This window comes from Alnus glutinosa, chromosome 8 (genome assembly GCF_958979055.1).
Source record: "Alnus glutinosa chromosome 8, dhAlnGlut1.1, whole genome shotgun sequence".
In the NCBI taxonomy this organism is placed as follows: domain Eukaryota; kingdom Viridiplantae; phylum Streptophyta; class Magnoliopsida; order Fagales; family Betulaceae; genus Alnus; species Alnus glutinosa.
The window spans coordinates 20,109,883-20,128,399 of NC_084893.1; the positions used below are offsets into that span (position 1 = coordinate 20,109,883).

The window sequence follows — 18,517 nt, forward strand, 5'->3', positions numbered from 1 at the left end:
TAATAAAGAAGGATGGGAAAGCACACCTCCAAAAACTGATGTATTTCTTCGCATCCAAATTCTTCTTGTTATGGTTGCCATCATTTCAAAATCCTCCTCATTTAATCTCTCCATCAGTCCTTCTAAAATGCATAAAAAAATCTTCTCCATTTGAGCACTTTTAAATCTTTCTACTGCATTCCGTCGAATTATCTATAGAAGATGGACATCGCCATAGAATATGGCTAGTGGTCTCCACCTTTAACCCGCAAATAGGACAAGGCAGATTGTAACCTCTGAAGAAATTTATTAACTAGTAATTAACTTCACGATTTGTCTCTAAGTCCCATTCCACAAGCAATAAGACTCAGGGATCTCTACTCTTCAAAAAGAGAATATTGCGCAGCAAAAACATAAAGTATTCTATCAACATTAATAATGACAACAAGAGCATCTACTAAGATTCATCACATTAACTGAAATTACTATATGTATCAACCATATAAAAGATCCAAACTAAACCTTAATATACAATCAACCCTTAAATGTTAAGCTTACAACATCACCCAAAAGTACTAATTACCATGAGCGGCCTTCAAATCCTCTAATTACCAAACGGCCACATCAGCCTCGAGGTCCATTTCAAATTCGACATATAAAGGTAGTCCAACTATAAACAATAAAAATAAATAAATAAAAAAACACATATGTTTCATAGGTAGAAAATATACACTACGGCTTAGTGAGTAATAATACACATGGTGTATAGATTATCATGCAATAAACTTAGTTGTTTTGCAAAAGATTCTAAATTACAAGCAGTAATATAAATGAAGTCCTTTGTTGAATAAAATAATGACATGATAATGTATTATATATATATAGTACATGATGTATTAAGTGAGAATCTCATATGTTAAACAAAATGGTCTACCCAAGATATTAATCCCTTCTAGACAGGGTTGATGCTGTCTTGAGGGACATGTAGTACAATACCGGTGCCCCTAATATTTTCGCATACCGTCTTATACTAGTAACCTGATGGAGTCTAACCTTGGGTGACCCACGTTACTAATCGTGACCCCATCCCTACATGGTGTGCCCGTCACAAAAATAACCATTGGATCCAGTGTCAAACATAAAAGTAAATCTCTTTGACCATAGAATTAACCTGTATAATAGTAAGCTCATGACCGTTATCTCGCATGTACTGATATACCATGTCATACGATGCAAATTAATATTCACCGTCTTTTACATGCATACATTTACAAACTCATTATTTTCGTTATCTTGTTATTCGTCACTCATTTTTACAAAATACAGTTCACAGTAATTAAAAATATATTTCATATGAGTTGTAAACATGTAGGTTTGATACATCAAATAATCATGCTATGTGAAACAATAATAACAACTATCTGTGTGAGGTTTTACTCACATGAGTCGTAGGTTTCCCTCGGGTAATCTTTTGGACACTCTCCAACCTCCACATCTGTGAAAAGACTTGGCATTAATTCCTATCCTTGAGCTAAAAATGTCCTAATGTCCTAAACTACTCAAAGTAGGCTTACTGCCCGACCATCGAATGTTCAGACAAAGTAGTCGAACGTTCGGTCACAACAATAAACATTCTTCCAGGGAGGGTCGAACGTTCGTTGATGTACATAAACCATTCCGAACCAAAATCTCTTCTAGAACTCATCCCGACATGACATTAGGTCATTGATCTCTAAAACAGTGCAAAAGTACAGTAACACTCTCATGCAGAACATGGTACGTCCAATACCATTAAGCCACAAATCCAACACTAATCTTGTATTAAAGTGAAAAACCAACTAGAGATTAAAAACCAAAGGCTAGGGCATGAAAAAGTGACTAAATAGTATGTAACAACCTAATAACACTGATAAAAATAACCTAGGTTAGGAAATTTACCTCATTTGAAGAACAAGAACCAAGAGAGATCATTCTCTCTCTTTCTCTCTCTCCAAATCACTCTCTCACTTTTACTAGGGTCTTAAAACCAAAGGAAATAGAACATGGGGTTTAACGGTCATGAGGGGTCCTATTTATAGGTGTGAAAATATGAGGAGAAGACTGTAACCATATGATTTTTCAAGTACTACAGGCATTGAACGTTCAATGTACGATCAAACCAACAGTCTTAGGGTTTTAAGGGAATGTTCGGCTTAGAAAAAAAGTTAAAATTCTATCTCTTAACAAATCCTAATATTACCATTAATTTTAATTAAGGCTCACTTAACCCTAATTAATAGTTTGGGTATTACACAGATCTTGCATTATCATTCTTTTATAAAGATTTTCTTTGGTCGGTAATAGATTATTGTAAGCCTTCCATAGAAACATATTAACCTCCCCAGGAACATTAATCCTCCATATCCTATTCCACATATTACAATTTATTTGAGCACTTGAACTCTTCTACCTTTACTCAACATGGTCCTTTCCTTTTCAAAATGATAAGCACTTGTGATCGAAAAATCTCCATTTAGCGTACCAACCCATACTAATTTGTCTTGTTTTCGATTGGGATTTATCGCCAAATTGCATATGTTCGTAACTTCCTTATTAAATATCTCTTTTATGAGAGGAATATTCCACCATTTTTTATCTTCATCAATTATTTCTGTAACGCTTACTTCCTTTTCAAGAACCATTATTGGTGACTGTATAGCGTAAGTTGAGGGAGTTATAAGTCATTTGTCTTTCCAAATTTTATGGAAGCCCCATCCCCTACCCTCCACACACTAATCCTTTGTTTAGAAGGTCTTGGGCATTCCATATACTTCTTTAAGTATAAGATGAGAGATAGCCCAACTTAGACTCCAGAAAATTACCCTTCATATGATATCTCTCCTTAAAGATTCACGCCACCAGAGTACTAAGATTATGCAGTAGCCTCCGTCCTTATTTTGCCAATAACACCATATTAAAACATTTTAGATCTTGACAACCCAAGCCACCCTTAGCCTTCGACCATCCCATTTTGGATTAGCTCATCCGTGTGACCTTGGCTTCATTTTCTTTATGACCCCACCAAAATTTAAGCATGAGGAAATTTATTCCCTTGTAGAGAGACTTGGGCATTTGAAATACACACTCTCTCTCTCTCTCTCTCTCTCTCTCTCTCTCTCTCTCTCTATATATATATATATATATATATATATATATATATGGGTATGGCTTGAATGACTACTTTTAGAAGAATTTTGTTCCCTACTTGAAAGAGAAAATTTTCCTTCAATCTATTAAGCTTGCTTCATATCTTCTCCTTTATGCTTTTAAAGTTTATAGTTTTTTTACTTTCCTACTAAATCCAGCAACCCCAAATACTTCTCATAACATTGAGTCACCTACACCCCCGCCAACGAGAGAATGTGATCACTTACCTCCCTTCTTGTATTTTTGTTGGAAAAAAGGAGATGTCTTCTTCTTGTTAATTTCTATCCCGGGTCTTTTTCATAGACATCTAGTAATTCTTGTATTCTAACCCATTCTAGGGGTCCACCTTTTCTAAGTCATCTGGATGGAGTTATGAGCCCATGCGGTTGACCATTGATAAGAATTGAATATTACATTGACCTAATGCAAGTCATAATCAACTGTGTCCACTTCTCTACAAACCCAAGCTTCCTCATCGTTGCTTCCAAAAAAATCCCATTCTACCGTGCCATACACCTTGCTCATATCTAGTTTGAGAGCCATATAGCATGTATGAAGAGCCTTATAGGCCACTAAGATATTATCAAATATCAATCTTCTAGGAATGAAGGCACTCTGGTTTTGAAAAATAATACAGGGCAAAATTTTCTTTAACATTTTAGCTAATACTTTTGTAATTAATTTTTTTTTTTAAAAAAAAAAAAAAAAAAAAAAAAAAATTGCACAAGATAATATGTCTGTACTCAGACACTTCTGAAGTATTTTTCACTTCCGAGATAAGGGCTATAAAAGTGGAATTAATAGGCGCACCCTGAAAACCATCATTAAGAAGATAAATACAATATGACATACCTCTACTCCTACAACTGTCCAAAATTTTTGGTAGAAACATGCAGTGAGTCGATTAGGCCCTAGGCTTTTAGAGGCTGCATATGGGATAAATTTGTTGCAATTTCCTCCACTATAAATTCCTTTAATTTCTTCTCATTCATCTCCTTTGTGACCCTAGTTTCCAAAGTTGATAGGCATTCATCAACTCCTACAGGTTAAGCTGTGGTGAACAGGTTTTGATGAAACTCAATGAACACCTTTATCTTATACTAAGACTCCGAACATAATTGCCCCCCCTTCATCTACTGTTTTCTAATAAAATTATTTTTTTTTGCAATGACTAGCCCATGCATGAAAAAACTTTGTATTCCTGTCACCATTTTGATATCAGTTTTGATTCGCCATTTGTTTCCGTTTTAGATCTTATCAATATCTCATTGCATTTTTTGATCTCTTTAAATTTTCAGGCCTCTCTCTTTTTTCCACTTTTTTTTTTTCATCCTTCCATATCAAAGATAATCTCACACTACGACCAATTGGGTGAACCATAAACATCCCTTTATATCATATTTTTGTTTTAAGAAATTGTAACAGTTGTTGTTTGAGCTTTGTTTCTATGTGAAACAAAAATCTAGGTTTCTTATCTTTTACCAATTGGCAAAGGTCTAGAAGTGTCAGAAAGTTTTCAAACCTTAACATTTTAGCATCTATGGATGAAATGCCTTAATAAACAACTCAAAAATCAACAATAATCTCCCTAAAACCAAAACCCATTACCATTTCAACTTAAAATCCTAACCTAAGTAAATTTTCAAAACATTCACATGATTTTCCTGCTTTATAAAATAAACAAAAATAAAAACAAATTGGCAAAGCCCATTTTTAGTTTTTTCTTCACCCCTTTTTGCTCCATCTCACGACACACATTCTATCCTCTTGCCAATCCTAGCCCACCATGTGACATTAGATAAGATTACATTTTTACTTCAAACATCTCACTTTTCTAATTTATGATATTATCCCCACTATACCTAATTCTCTTATTTGTTAATTGTTAAGAGAAAACCTTCAATCCGGACCATTTGTAAAACACTATTTTTACGACCTTTAATAAGATTTTGACACATCATTTAAAAGACTCAAAATACACTAGAGCCTAAAACACCGGATCATCACTCTACTTATTTGATTATTTCCTTCTAACCCTAGTGAAGCAACTTGCAAACCACCACTCCTCTCCCAGCCAAACGCTGCCACGCCTCTCCTAGCCGAACGTCACCTCCCCACCTCTCCTAGCCAAACGCCATGCACCTCTCGGTTTCGACATTCTTGGTATCGGACAACTGGCTGCACATCAAGCAGCTGAACGCCAAACACCACCATCCCACCTCTTCCAGCCGAACGCTGCCGGAATACGCCAAAGTCTACAGCCAAAATCTGCCTAGTAATCCCTAGTACTCTTTTTTTTAAAAGACATCCAGATGAGGCTTCACATCTCGTATGAATATACATATCTAGGATATAACAATCTTATTCTTAGCTAAATTACTCGATCTAGACCAGGTTGGTTAGATAACTTGAATGGAGTGGAACAATTACATTCATTTCTCATCTTATGAGTCCTAATTTTTTTAATTTTTTTTTTAAAAAAAATAAGGCACACCCTTGCTGTTATAGATCTATCTCTGCCCATCTCTTTTGTAAATTTACCATGAAGAAAATACACTTTACTTATCTAAATTATCACCACATTTTTATTTATGCTTTCCGACTATAAAAAGTGACATTGAAGCCCCTTGAAGTACCACTTCGTGTCAAATTAGACACTTTTACATTTTTCTCTCCGAAATACAATTGCAGTTATCAAAAAATAAAATTAAAAAAAATTAATAATAACCATTTGAAAAAAAATAAAGGGGCTTATATCAAAACAGCCACCTCTTTTTGGTATTTTCAATTTTTCCCTTTTTTGTTTAATTATTTTCAAATGGTAATTTTTTAATAACTTTAAAGGTATTTTAGGAAAAAAAATGAAAATGTGTCAAATTTAACATGTGATGATAGTATGAGCGGCCATGATGTCACCTGTTAAAATTTGGAGGCGTAAATGAAAATATGATAATAATTCAGAATTTCAAAGTATATTTTCCCTATTTACCACTGAACATGTGGATTTCACATATTTAATAGTGGATTTCTACTTCTTTTGTATGGGATGGATAAAGGATGAATAGTAGTGGAAAACAAGCATTTTTATGATATTCAAATATATTTCACATTGTGAAAAGAACCAGAAAATAAAATTTGATTGGAAAAAAAGTTACAATTTGTATCAGGTTAGTCCACTTTGAAGTTCTTAGGCACAATTTGAATAGAAAAAAGTTATTTAGGTTGCTGAGCCTTTAAACTATGATTTTATTCTCATATATGTTAAGAAAATTAAGCCCGGTAACTAAAAACCTCACTCTCTATTGGATGTACAGAGTTCTCAAAGGACAAAATCTTGCAGGCACACTCCCACCAGATTTGGCCGGGTTTCCTTCCCTCCAACAAATGTAAGTAGTCATAACAGAGATCAGATGCACACATGCTCTACTTTCTTTCATCAACTGACTCATTTCTCTCTTTCCCTCTCGTATTAGTGACCTCACTCGCAACTTCCTCAAAGGTTCAATCCCTCCGGGATGGGGTTCTTCTACGCAGCTGGTCCACATGTACTCTCTGTCTCTCTCTCCCATATATATTATCCATGGTTTTTGTAATTGTTTTCTCGAATCGATTCTTTGATGAGTGATGATTTTAATTACGTAAGGGTCTTATTGCAGTTCCCTTATTGGAAACCGGTTAACGGGTTCTATCCCCAAAGAGCTGGGAAACATCAAAACTCTCAAAAACTTGTGAGTTCTGATCGCCCATTTGTTTCTATTTGTGATTTTTTTTTTTTTTGGAGTTCTGTTATCAAGGAATTCAGTTTATTATTTGTAGTACGGTGGAGTTCAATCAGCTTTCCGGAAAGCTTCCTCCAGAGCTTGGCAATATGTCCTCCATCGAAAGATTGTAAGACGATTTTGAATATTCCCTTTTTTATTTGGTGTGAGAATTACTTGGATTGGCTTTTCTATGGAAAGATGTTGAATCCTAAGGCTGACAGCTCAATTGGTTTACTCTTACTCATATGCTGTTGTTGATGATGTTGTTATAGTTTCCTCAGCTCGAATTATTTTACTGGGGGGCTGCCTGATTCATTTGCAGGGCTGATCACATTGAAGGACTTGTAAGCTACTATTTCTTTCTTTCTTTCTTTCTTTCTGTATTACGTTTTTCATATGCTTGCAATTAGTTACTAATTTTTGCATTCTGAGTTTACAGATGACATTTCTTTCCTTTTTTTTAATTCCTTTTGTCCATTCAACGTAATGCAGTCGGATCGGTGACAATCAATTTTCTGGAAAGATACCCAATTATATTCAAAACTGGAAAAACCTTACAAAACTGTGAGAGCTTTGTTCCTTTTTCTTTTTTAATTGTGTTAAATGATTTTCTCGTGATTTTTAATTTTGGCTGTTATGTGTTATCCCTCTTTAAATCAAAATTTGGCGATAACAGACTGATTCAGGCAAGTGGTTTGAACGGGCCAATTCCTCCTGGCATTGCTTTTTTGGAAAACTTAACAGACTTGTGAGTATCGATCTTCTATGTCCCAGGTATAAATCATTTTCAGATGGAATTGCATTTGAATTGCATTATTCTTTGTTGAATTTGATATGTAGGAGAATTAGTGACTTGATTGGATCTGAAGAACCTTTTCCAAAACTTAATAATCTGACACAGTTGACAACACTGTAAGTTAAATGTTTCAATGATATGATTTTCCAAAGTACCCATGCTTATGGCTACTCAAGTTTACATCGATACATAATTTTAATTTTGTTCCAGGATTTTGAGGAGTTGCAATATTACTGGACAGCTACCTGATTATTTCGGGAATATGGCAACGTTGACAACCTTGTTAGTACAGTAGCCACTTTTTCCTCCGTTTTTCTGTTTGCTGATATTTCAAAAATCCTCTTGAAAATGCTTTTATGCTAATTTATGGCTCATTCAGTATTCTTGCATGGCTCATAATTCATTTTCTTCTCCTTGTATTGATTGACATAATCATCTTAGGTGGCATTCTTGTTATCACACATCCACAAGATTTGAATTTGAACTTCTGCAGAATTTTAAATTCTGCAGATATGGTGCTGAATATGTTTGAGTTGAGTGCATTGTCTGAGAACCTGGTTCCGTGAGCAATCCTCTTTCCTCTTGTTTAAATGGTTGTTCACTACAGGAAGTCTTCTTGCAGTTGTCCATGCTAGCACACCTTTCGCTGAGTCCTTATCCAATTGCACATGCTCCTTCAGTTTGTCATGCAGCAGACAAAATCGAATAGCAGCATGTCCTTTGGTCAAGAGTGGAAATGTAACGAACTTGAATGTCCTTATTGTTAACCTTCTCACTGGGGTCGGAACCAGGATTTTTCATCTGGAGGGGTTAAAGTATGAATGAGGGGTCAATTTTTAGTGGGGGTTAAGCCTAGTTTTTAAGCCTTAAAATACATATATATTTAACTTAATAAAAAAATTTAAAACCAAGGGGTGGCCCCCCTTGTTCTATACATGGGTTTGCCCCTTCTTCTCACGAATAAAATAAACATCAACTTCAATAAGCTTTAGTATGAGTGTGAAAAACCGGATTTGAAGCAAGTGCAAGAGTTCCAACATTATTGCACCATAGAGTAGTGAAAAATAAATATATGACTTCTAAATACTAAGTGTGTGTTCGTATGCAACAAAATATTTTAAATGCAGAAAATAAAAGAGACAATATATTTGTTGATGAAGTGCAAATTTTGTGTAGAGAAAAACTACTCTGGGGCAGCCAAACCCAGGAAATCTACTATCGAAAGGCAAAGAAAGTTACAAAGCACTCGTACTCACAAAACCTATTGCAGTAGTCAAACCTCTAACTATAACACGAAGTCCATCGTAAACGCTTCTCAACCAAGTCTCCTACTTGAAGAGGTCTTTGATGAAATCCTTTACCTTAGGGCCGACCTCTAAGATAGACTTCACACGAAATGTTGAGCATACACCGGCAACGGCTAGAGAGATAGCGGATCTTCAAATCTCCCTAAATACTCTCTCTAAGCACTATTAAATTCTATGCTGAATTCTTACAAATAACAAACTTAGAGTCATCTATTTATAAGCTTCAGAAAACGTAATTCTAGACAAATTTGGACTCTGGCTGTGAAGCGTCTGAACGGTAACTTACCCTCGTCCGAACGGTCTTCTGCGACCGCCTTTCTAGAATAGCACGATTCTTCCCATAATAGGAGCACGTCCAGATGGCTCGGCCAAGTGTCCAGACGATCTTTACTGTCACTTATTTTCGCGTCCTTAAAGAAAACCCGGAATATTCTAGAACGCTGGGTAACGTCCGGATATGTTGCCACGTTGTCTGGACGTTTTGCAGAAACTTTTCAAATAGTGTCAACTGAAATCCAACTCCGTGTAGAAATTGGAGAAGCTTGACCTAGCTTCTGGAGGTGCTGCTCTGACGTCCGAATGTCTTCAATGCTGAAACTTCTAGGCACTGAGGGGCGTCCAAACTCCTTTAAAGGCTCGTTCGAACGATTGCACAGGAACCGGTTAATCTGACTTGGAAAAAGCATGGAATCTTCATAGCATCTTCTAGAAATTTGTGACCAGTCACATGGCTTGAAACAAACATTGTCTATATAACTTGAAAACTTTGAATAAAACCAATAAACCTATTTAAAAAGCAACGGTTACATAAAGTATTTTTGTCATCCAGAATGTTGCCAACATAAAATACTAACAAACTCCTCATTTGGCCATTTTGGGACAAAAAACACTTTACCGGTTTGAAAATACATTGCCGGTCCAAAACAAAAAGTACTCTACATTTTTGTCACAAAAGGACAAAGGGTAAACAGAGTAATAAGGAAAAGCCACAATTACTAAAATTCAAAACAACAAGAATAATAGTAAACTGTCTCATCAAAAGCTTAAATCATCATAAGAGAAAACCACAACCTCAAGATATCACATCTCTTGAATTTGAGTCACTTCGGCTTGCTCCTGAAGCCGGGAAACCATAGACTGAATGTCTTTAGTCACTTGAGTCTTTTAGCTCGAAACCGATCATTCGCAGAATGAAATCCTCTAAACAAGTGGTCTGCAAGACGATAAAGAAGATTCACTACTGAATCTCTAGCTGGTGCAAATCTAGAGGAATAAGTTACGGAAGACTCTGTATGAGCTGGGGGAATGAGCTTATTTGAAATCTGAGACCTTTGGAATTTTGAACATATGACTTCAACACTAGTTAGTTTTCCAAAGAGCCCGTTGTCTAACACTATGTTGGAAGCAGCAAAATGACATATTCCTGACAAGATTAGATAGAAATACCAATGGTTTTCCTTTATCCACAAGAGAATATTAGATCCTGTTAGTTCAAAAAATATGTGGTATAAAGACGATATATCAATATATCAAAAATAAAGCAATCCAAAAGATACAGATATATCAATATCCATCCTGTACAAAGATAGAATAATCATGCACAACATCTCAAATCAACATCTCAAACAACGATTATTCCAATATTCTAAAAAGGACCAAAGCTTAAAAGAATAAGAGAAGTCAAAGAAAATATCTTGGAATGAGGAGATGTATAAAGAATATTTGCGTCCGTAAAGGAAACCCGGAATATTATAGAACATTGAGTAGCATTTGGACTTGTTGCCATGTCGTCCGGATGTCTTGCCATGTCGTCCGGGCGTCTTGTAGAAACTTCCCAAATAGTGTCGACTGATATCAAACTCCGTGTAGAAATTTGAGAAGCTTGACCTAGCGTCCGGACGGTGTTGCTCTGACGTTCGGACGTCTTCAACGCTGAAGCTTCTAGACACTGAGGGCCCGTTTAGACGCCTTCAAAGGCCCGTCTGGATGGTTGCACAGGAACCGGTTGATTTGACATGGAAAAAGCATGGAATCTTTATGGACATCTTCTAGAAACTTGTGACCAGTCACATGGCTTGAAACGAACAATGTTCATATAACTTGAAGACTTTGAATAAAACCGATAAACCTGGTTAAAAAGCAACCGTTACATCAGAAGACACCAGCGAGGAGGTCTATTATAACTCCTCTGATGCCACTGGTCATATCCTCGAGTTTGACATAGTGGAGTGCAAGGAACCAGAAATCTCTCTCAATGCCATCTCTGGCTCTCTGGGTGCCAAGTCTATGTGGCTGATGGGCCGTCTGCAAAACCAGCAAGTCAGCATCTTGGTAGATTCAGGAAGTACCCATAACTTCATGGATCTGGCCTTCTTAAACAAAGTCCAGCTCCAATACACTTCCACTGCTCTACTCTAGCTTAAAATTGCTGATGGAACCACTGTCCAAAGTTTGGGGAAGGTCACTTTTGTCACAGTCAAGGTTTAGGGCTTTTCCATTTCCAGTAGCTTCTATCTAATTGCCTTGGGTGGGTGTGACATGGTTCTCGGGGTGGAATGGTTGAGCACCCTGGGACCGATCCTCTAGGATTTTACCTTGATGACCGTGCAGTTTACATACTTGGGTGTTCCTACCCGACTCACAGGACTCACTCCTAAGGGTCTTTCGCTGGAAGCAGGACCCAACTTCATTAAACCTTCCCCTTTTGCCAACAAAGGGTTCTTTCTCCAGCTTGTAACCATTGAAACCAAAGCTGACCCAGCCCCTCTCTGTGACGTCCCACATCAACTGGGTATGGGAATGGGTATGTGCTTATATGTATATTTGCACCCTTCTTGACACAACTCGTTTTAAAGTCGTGATGGCCAGGAACCTATTAGAACTTCACAGTTAAGCATACTTCTAGAAGATTAGTACTGAGATGGGTGACCTCTTAGGAAGTCTAGTTTGAGAGAGCCAAAAGCACACAATATTGTGTCGTTGAGGGTGGGTCGTTCCAAATGGTATCAGAGCCATTGCCTAGCCTGAGATGGGGTGAGCGTGCACAAGCCCATGAGGGTCGCCAATGGGCACTCGCTGGGACGCCAAGACTGGGGTGATCCTATAAGGGTCGCCAGCGGGGATGTTGGGTTCCAAAGGGGTTGATTGTGACATCCCAAATTGTCTGGGTATGGGAATAGGTATGTGCTCATATGTATATTCGTACCCTTCTTGACACAATGCGTTTTAAAGTCATGGTGGCAATGAACCTATCAGAACTCTGAAGTTAAGTGTGCTCCTATGACAGTAAAATCGGGATGGGTGACCTCCTGGAAAGTTTGGTTAGGGGGAGCCAAAAGCGGACAATATTGTGTCATTGAGGGTGGGTCGTTACACTCTCCCTGCCTCCATTCAAGCCCTTCTCACCACTTTTGCTCGTGTGTTTACCGAACACTCAGGTCTTCCTCCGTCCTGCGAGCTAGATCACTAGATTAACCTCAAAAACCCTCAACCCATCAGTGTTCTCCCATACATATGCCCCTACTTCCAGAAACTTGAGATTGGAAAAATATTTGGGAGCTCTTATAGTCGGGTGTGATCAGCCCGAGCTAGAGCCCTTTCTTTGAGCCTGTCCTATTGGTACGGAAAGCGGATGGCAGTTGGCGGTTATGCCTCGATTATCGGGCTCTTAACCAAGAGATGATTAAAGACAAGTACCCCATCCCTATCATCGATGAGCTATTAGACGAGCTCCATGGCGTAGTCATTTTTTCCAAGATGGACCTTCACTCCGGATACCATCAAATCCAAATACGGGCTGATGACATCCCTATGACTGCCTTCCGCACTCACGAATGCCACTACAAGTTCCTCGTAATGCCATTTGGGCTTACAAATGCCCCTTTGACATTCCAGGCTCTCATGAATGATGTCTCCAAGCCCTTCCTCCACCGCTTTGTCCTTGTCTTTTTCGATGACATTCTCATTTACAGCAACTCCTTAGCTAACCATTTGGTTCGTCTGCAGGCTGTGTTGGAGGTTCAGCTACACCAAAAACTTTTTGCAAAGCTTTCCAAATGTCGATTTGCGATAGAAGAGGTGGATTACTTAGGACACCTGATTTCTCAGCAAGGGGTACGAGCCGATCCCTCCAAGTTAGAAGTCATGACCAATTGGCCTTTCCCACACACGACCAAGTCTTTACGGGGATTTTTGTGCCTCACCGGATACTACTGAAAATTCATCCGGAATTATGGAATCATGCCTGCACCATTAACGGCTCTCTTGAAGAAGAACGCCTTCCAATGGACACTTTCGGCCACGGTAGCTTTTAACACGCTCAAGATGGCAATGCTTACTCCCCCGGTGCTTCGCCTACATGATTTCAACCAAACATTTGTGATCGAGTGCAATGCCAGCAGTTCAGGTCTTGGCGCTGTTTTGATGTAGACAAGGCAGCCAATAGCCTTCCTCAGCAAGGCCTTAAAGGGTCGTGCTCTCCTACTCTCCACTTACGAGAATGAGCTCCTCTCCTTAGTGACCGTAGTTCAACATTGGCGTCCCTAATTATTGGGTCACACCTTTACTGTCAAAATGGATCATCAGGCTTTCAAATTTCTTCTTGACTAGAATATTGGGACCCCCTGCTGGCAACGTTGGTTGTCTAAATTAGTCGATTACAATTTTGTAATTGAGTATAAACTGGGCAGTGACAATTGCGTGGCAGGTGCTTTATCTCAGCTCTCGGAGCCCAGTTCTCATCGAGAGGAGGCCTCCATTTCCCTCATCTCTTTTCCAACCCCTGCTTGGGTTTCGAACTTGAAGTCCTCTTACGTTGATGACCCGCAGACAACGACATTATTATAGTCTCTTCAACAAGGTGACTTTGGTCCTAAAGGTTTTTCCCTGGAGCAAGGGATTATCATCCTCAAAGGTCGTTTATGGCTTCTGAAACACTCTCCATTCCAACGCTAGGTTTTGGAATTCATTCACTCCAATCCCTTAGCAGGCCATTTGGGGTACTGCAATATTGTTCATGAGGCTAAAGCCAATTGCTATTGGCCCGGAATTCGCGAGGATATCAAGCAATTCGTCAGGGAATGCCTTATTTGCCAGGAGAACAAGCACGAAACTTACTCCCCCCTAGTTTACTCCAACCCTTACCAATCCCTACTCGGGTTTGGTCCCACATCTCAATGGATTTCATTGAGGGTCTACCCCTTTCGCAAGGTTTCTCAGTTATTTTCGTGGTGGTTGATTGAATCATGAATTATGGCCACTTCATCCCTTTGGCCCATCTGTTCTCTGCCTCTAAGGTTGCTTAGGTGTTCATGGCAAATATCCTTAAGTTACACGGCATGCCTACTACGATTGTCTGTGATTGGGATCCAATTTTTACAAGTTCTTTCTAGAAAGAGCTCTTTAATCTTTACCTATCAAAAAAAAGAAAGAGCTCTTTAATCTTCAAGGAATTTCCCTCGCCTTTAGTTCAGCTTATCTCCCACAATCAGATGGTCAGAGTGAAGCCCTCAACAAATGCTTGGAGACCTACTTACGTTGCTATGCCGGTGCTAAGCCTAAATCTTGGAACCTATGGTTGCCTTTGGCAGAATGGTGGTACAATACCAACCACCATTCTGCGACGGTTTGTACTCCGTTTGGAGCCCTCTATGGTTACCTTCCTCCTACCCTTTTATCACATGTGCCAGGCATGTCTGTGAATCTGGCAGTGGACTCCCAATTGCGGGATCGTACCACTATCATTTCTTTACTCGTGGAGCATTTGTAGGTTGCCCAGAATAAAATGAAGACTCCGGCGGATAAACACCGCACTGAGCGTGTCTTTATGGAAGGAGATTGGGTTTACCTGAGGTTGCAGCCGTACTGCCATAAATCCTTAGCCTTGTGCAAGAATTTAAAACTTTCTCTAAGATTTTATGGCCCTATTCAAGTTTTGCGCCGCAATGGATCGGTAGCATACAAGCTTGACCTACCTCTGGCCGCTTGCCTTCATCCGGTCTTCCACGTCTCTTGTTTGAAAAAGAAATTTGGGCATTTTGCCTCTCCCATTCCCACCCTGCCACCTGTGGATGCCGAGGGCAAAATCCACCCTAAACTTGAGCAGATTGTCGATTGTCGCTTGATTAAGAAAAATGGCTGTGATGCGACAGAAGTTTTAATTCGTTGGCAAGGGGATTCTTCGGAGAATGACTCGTGGGAGCTACTTTGGACATTGCAATCCCAGTTTCCGCACCTTGTGGGCAAGGTACTCTGATGGGGGAGGCCATGTTATGGGTCTGCCATGGTGGTGCCATCTCAAGCCACGGCTAGTGAGTGGGGAAGATGACATGGAGCGTGGATAGTGAGTCACCAACAATGACTCAACTGAAAGGCAGTTTTCAGAAGTTCTAGAAGGTTGTTTGGTTATTTGTTCATTTACCATTTTATCCCTAGATTAAATTTCTATTTCTTGTTATTTGGTAGCTGTTTAAAGGAGTGAGAAAGGATGCTATTCTGTAGGATATATTCCAATAGAAGCGCCTATATATGGACGACTGTAGTAGAAGTTAGAGCAGAATTCAATATTGAATTGTAAGTCGTACCTTGAGAGTTTGGGCCTCTCTAAGAGCTCTAGCTTATTTTTAGTAAAATTGTCGGTAGTTTCCCTTCTATTTCCTTGCAATCTGTCTGCATTTCGCCACTTGTTGGTTAACCCACCACATAAACAAGAGACAAGAGGATTTGTGTGTAGGTGGAACAAAACCAAACAATTATGGGGACTGAAACGAATGGATCCAAAGAACAAACATTTTAGCCCCCCCAAACCACTAGCCGTTTTGGAAGTTGCCCTCTAAACTATTAACCCTTGGATTCTGGCCTCCCAAACTACGAGAAAGTTTCAAAAAGACTCATTTTGTCAAAATATGCCTATAATATCCCTGTCATGTGTCATTTTTCAATTAAAAAATAATAATAAATTTAAATTTAAAATAAAATAATTTATATATATATATAGTTTGGGGGTGGTCGAACCACCCCCATGGCTCTTGGGGGTGGTTCAGCCACCCCCAAGGAGCAAAATGGGGGTGGTCGAAACCACTCTATTGGGGGTGGTCGAACAACCCCTGTTTGGCCTAGGGGTGGGTTCGGCCACGCTTGACCAGCCAGTCTGGGGGTGGCCAATCTACCCCTAAGAGCCATAGGGGTGATTTGGCCACCCCCAGATCGATCGGTCAGGGGTGACTGAACCCACCCCCAGGCCAAACGAGGGTGGCCGAGCCACCCCCTTGGCCAAAATGGGGGTGGCCATATATATATATTAGGTTTTTTAGTTCTTAAATTTTAAATTTTAAAATTAATTTTTATTATTTTTAAATTGAAAAATGACACGTGGCAGAGGTGTTATAGGCATATTTTGACAAAAGAGATCTTTTTGAAACTTTTTTGTAGTTTGGCGGGCTAGAGTCTAAGGGTTGGTAGTTTAGAGGCTACTTTCAAAACGACTGGTAAATTGGGGGGGCTTAAATGTATTTTTTTTTTAATTGTTATTATTGTCAGATACAATTATGCAAGATCCATAGTGAGAAAGATCTACACAATATTGACTATCAAGAACAAGACAATAAAACATAATTACAAAACTCACCGGCGACACCTCAAAACACTACATAAGATGTTGGATAACTCAAAAAATGCTGGAAAAGACCATAGCAGCCTCCAGAAACAACTAAAACCACCGAAAAAATTGTCAAATTTTGCCAAAAATTCGTTGGAGACAAGCAGACGTCGCCACAAACTATCAGAAACTGTTGGAGAGGATCAGAACTCGCCGATGACACCAGCTAGGACCGCCAAAGAGCCAATCGACAACCACCCACTTAGAACCACCGTGAAAACGCATGGTAAAGGAATTAGTTTTTTCTTTTCCACTAGAGACGTTCTGGTCACCATGTACAACCATTTTAGAGCTTTATCAAGGCACTACTCGTGTGGGCTAAGCTCACAAGAGCGGTGCTGCCGCCAAGAAAAGAAGAACCAAACTAGGGGTTTTTAGAATATCACAATGAGGGGTTTTACCAAGTAGGGGTTTAGCTTAGGATCTAAACCTGGTCTGATACCAAGCAGAAAAAAATAGAGGAGAAATATTATGATTACTCGATTACTTCATATTTTGCGATAAGGCTACATTGATTAAATAGGAAAAACCTAGAACCTAATATGGATATAAATAATAAAATATTACAAATCAAATCATAATCAAATTAGGGAAAGAATTTAGGGACATAATCTTTCCATCTCCAACAACACTAAGAGAAATAGAGCCTTTGCTGATGAAAAGACAAAAAAATCAATTGTGTTCTTTTAATACCGTAACACCCGTTTGGCAGAAGTCAAATGGGTTGTTGTTGGAGCTTTCATATGCTGGCATAGTTGATTCATCGAGCAGGAAATGTCGGGCCTTGTTAAGGTAGCATACTGAAGAGCACCCATTACATGTCAATATGTCAAAGGATCATCTAACAAATCACCATCCAGTTTTGAAAGCTTGGAACCCAAGAGGTAGGGGCACAATATGGTTTAGCAGCTCTCATGTTAACAGGCTCCAGTAAATCAATGATGGATTTAGATTGACGAAGGTGAAGACCAATGGTATTGCATGTGGCTTGAATACCCATGAAAAATCAACAATGGCCCAAGATCTTTCATTTCAAAATCACCCTTTAGTTTCTCAATCAGCCCAGAAACAGTGTTGTCATCATTACCTGTAATAACTATGTTGTCGGCATAGACTAAATGAAAAATGTGGACCTTAGCCGTATGAAAAGTAAAAAGAGATTGATCCACTTGAGACCCAACAAAACCAAAATCAAGCAAGGTATGAGATAGTCGTGTAAACCAAGCTCAAGGGACTTGTTTGAGCCCATAGATGAATTTATGCAACCTGCACGCAAAGTCTAAAAAATTCGTGTCAACGAACCCAATGGGAGGAATTTGGCATAAGCAAAAACTTGCTTGATGGCATCAAGGAGTGGGAGGTTGATTTTTACTTGTTTGAAAACCTCCATCATATCTTGTATTTTCTCTCATTGTTTCCTGAAGTAAGAAGGTGCCTTGAGACATTCTGGAAATGGGAACCGGGGCTCATATGGTATCTCAGTAGTGGGAGCAGATGAAGAAGAAGCCTCAGTGCTTATATGCTTACACTTTTCCTTCTACAGATTCTGTGGGGTCTGTATTTGCTCATACTCCTTTTCTTGCACATGATTCTCGACCCTTCTTCCACTGCGCAATGTGGTGATGGCTAGCACTTCTGATGATTTGATGTACTTGCTTCTGCCATGTAGTGTCCATTCGGGTTGGCCACCAGCTGACTTGGAAGTGTCCCCTCTTCCCTCTTGTTGAGTGTATTAGCCATTTGTCCCATCTGCACTTCTAACTTGGCTATGGATTGAATCAATGGTCCCAACTAAGCCTTAATTTTGGCAATGGCTTGGGAGTGAGAGTCCATT

General features: G+C 39.0%; 1 protein-coding gene across 5 annotated transcripts in view; it reads left to right on the plus strand.

Annotated features, from left to right (window-relative positions):
• Window positions 1-18,517, plus strand: part of LOC133875091 (probable leucine-rich repeat receptor-like serine/threonine-protein kinase At3g14840) — a 55,363-nt gene that overhangs the window by 12,558 nt on the left and 24,288 nt on the right. For 2 of the 5 annotated variants that reach the window (XM_062313092.1, XM_062313090.1), the window contains exons 3-11: window positions 6,480-6,551; window positions 6,639-6,710; window positions 6,809-6,893; window positions 6,968-7,053; window positions 7,199-7,270; window positions 7,419-7,490; window positions 7,603-7,674; window positions 7,767-7,838; window positions 7,933-8,004. In XM_062313092.1, the coding sequence (XP_062169076.1) occupies window positions 6,480-6,551; window positions 6,639-6,710; window positions 6,809-6,893; window positions 6,968-7,053; window positions 7,199-7,270; window positions 7,419-7,490; window positions 7,603-7,674; window positions 7,767-7,838; window positions 7,933-8,004 (675 nt within the window). Of the gene's footprint in view, window positions 1-6,442; window positions 6,552-6,638; window positions 6,711-6,808; window positions 6,894-6,967; window positions 7,054-7,198; window positions 7,271-7,418; window positions 7,491-7,602; window positions 7,675-7,766; window positions 7,839-7,932; window positions 8,005-18,517 lie in introns of those variants that run through there. The other 3 variants (XM_062313091.1, XM_062313094.1, XM_062313093.1) reach the window with 3 other exon arrangements.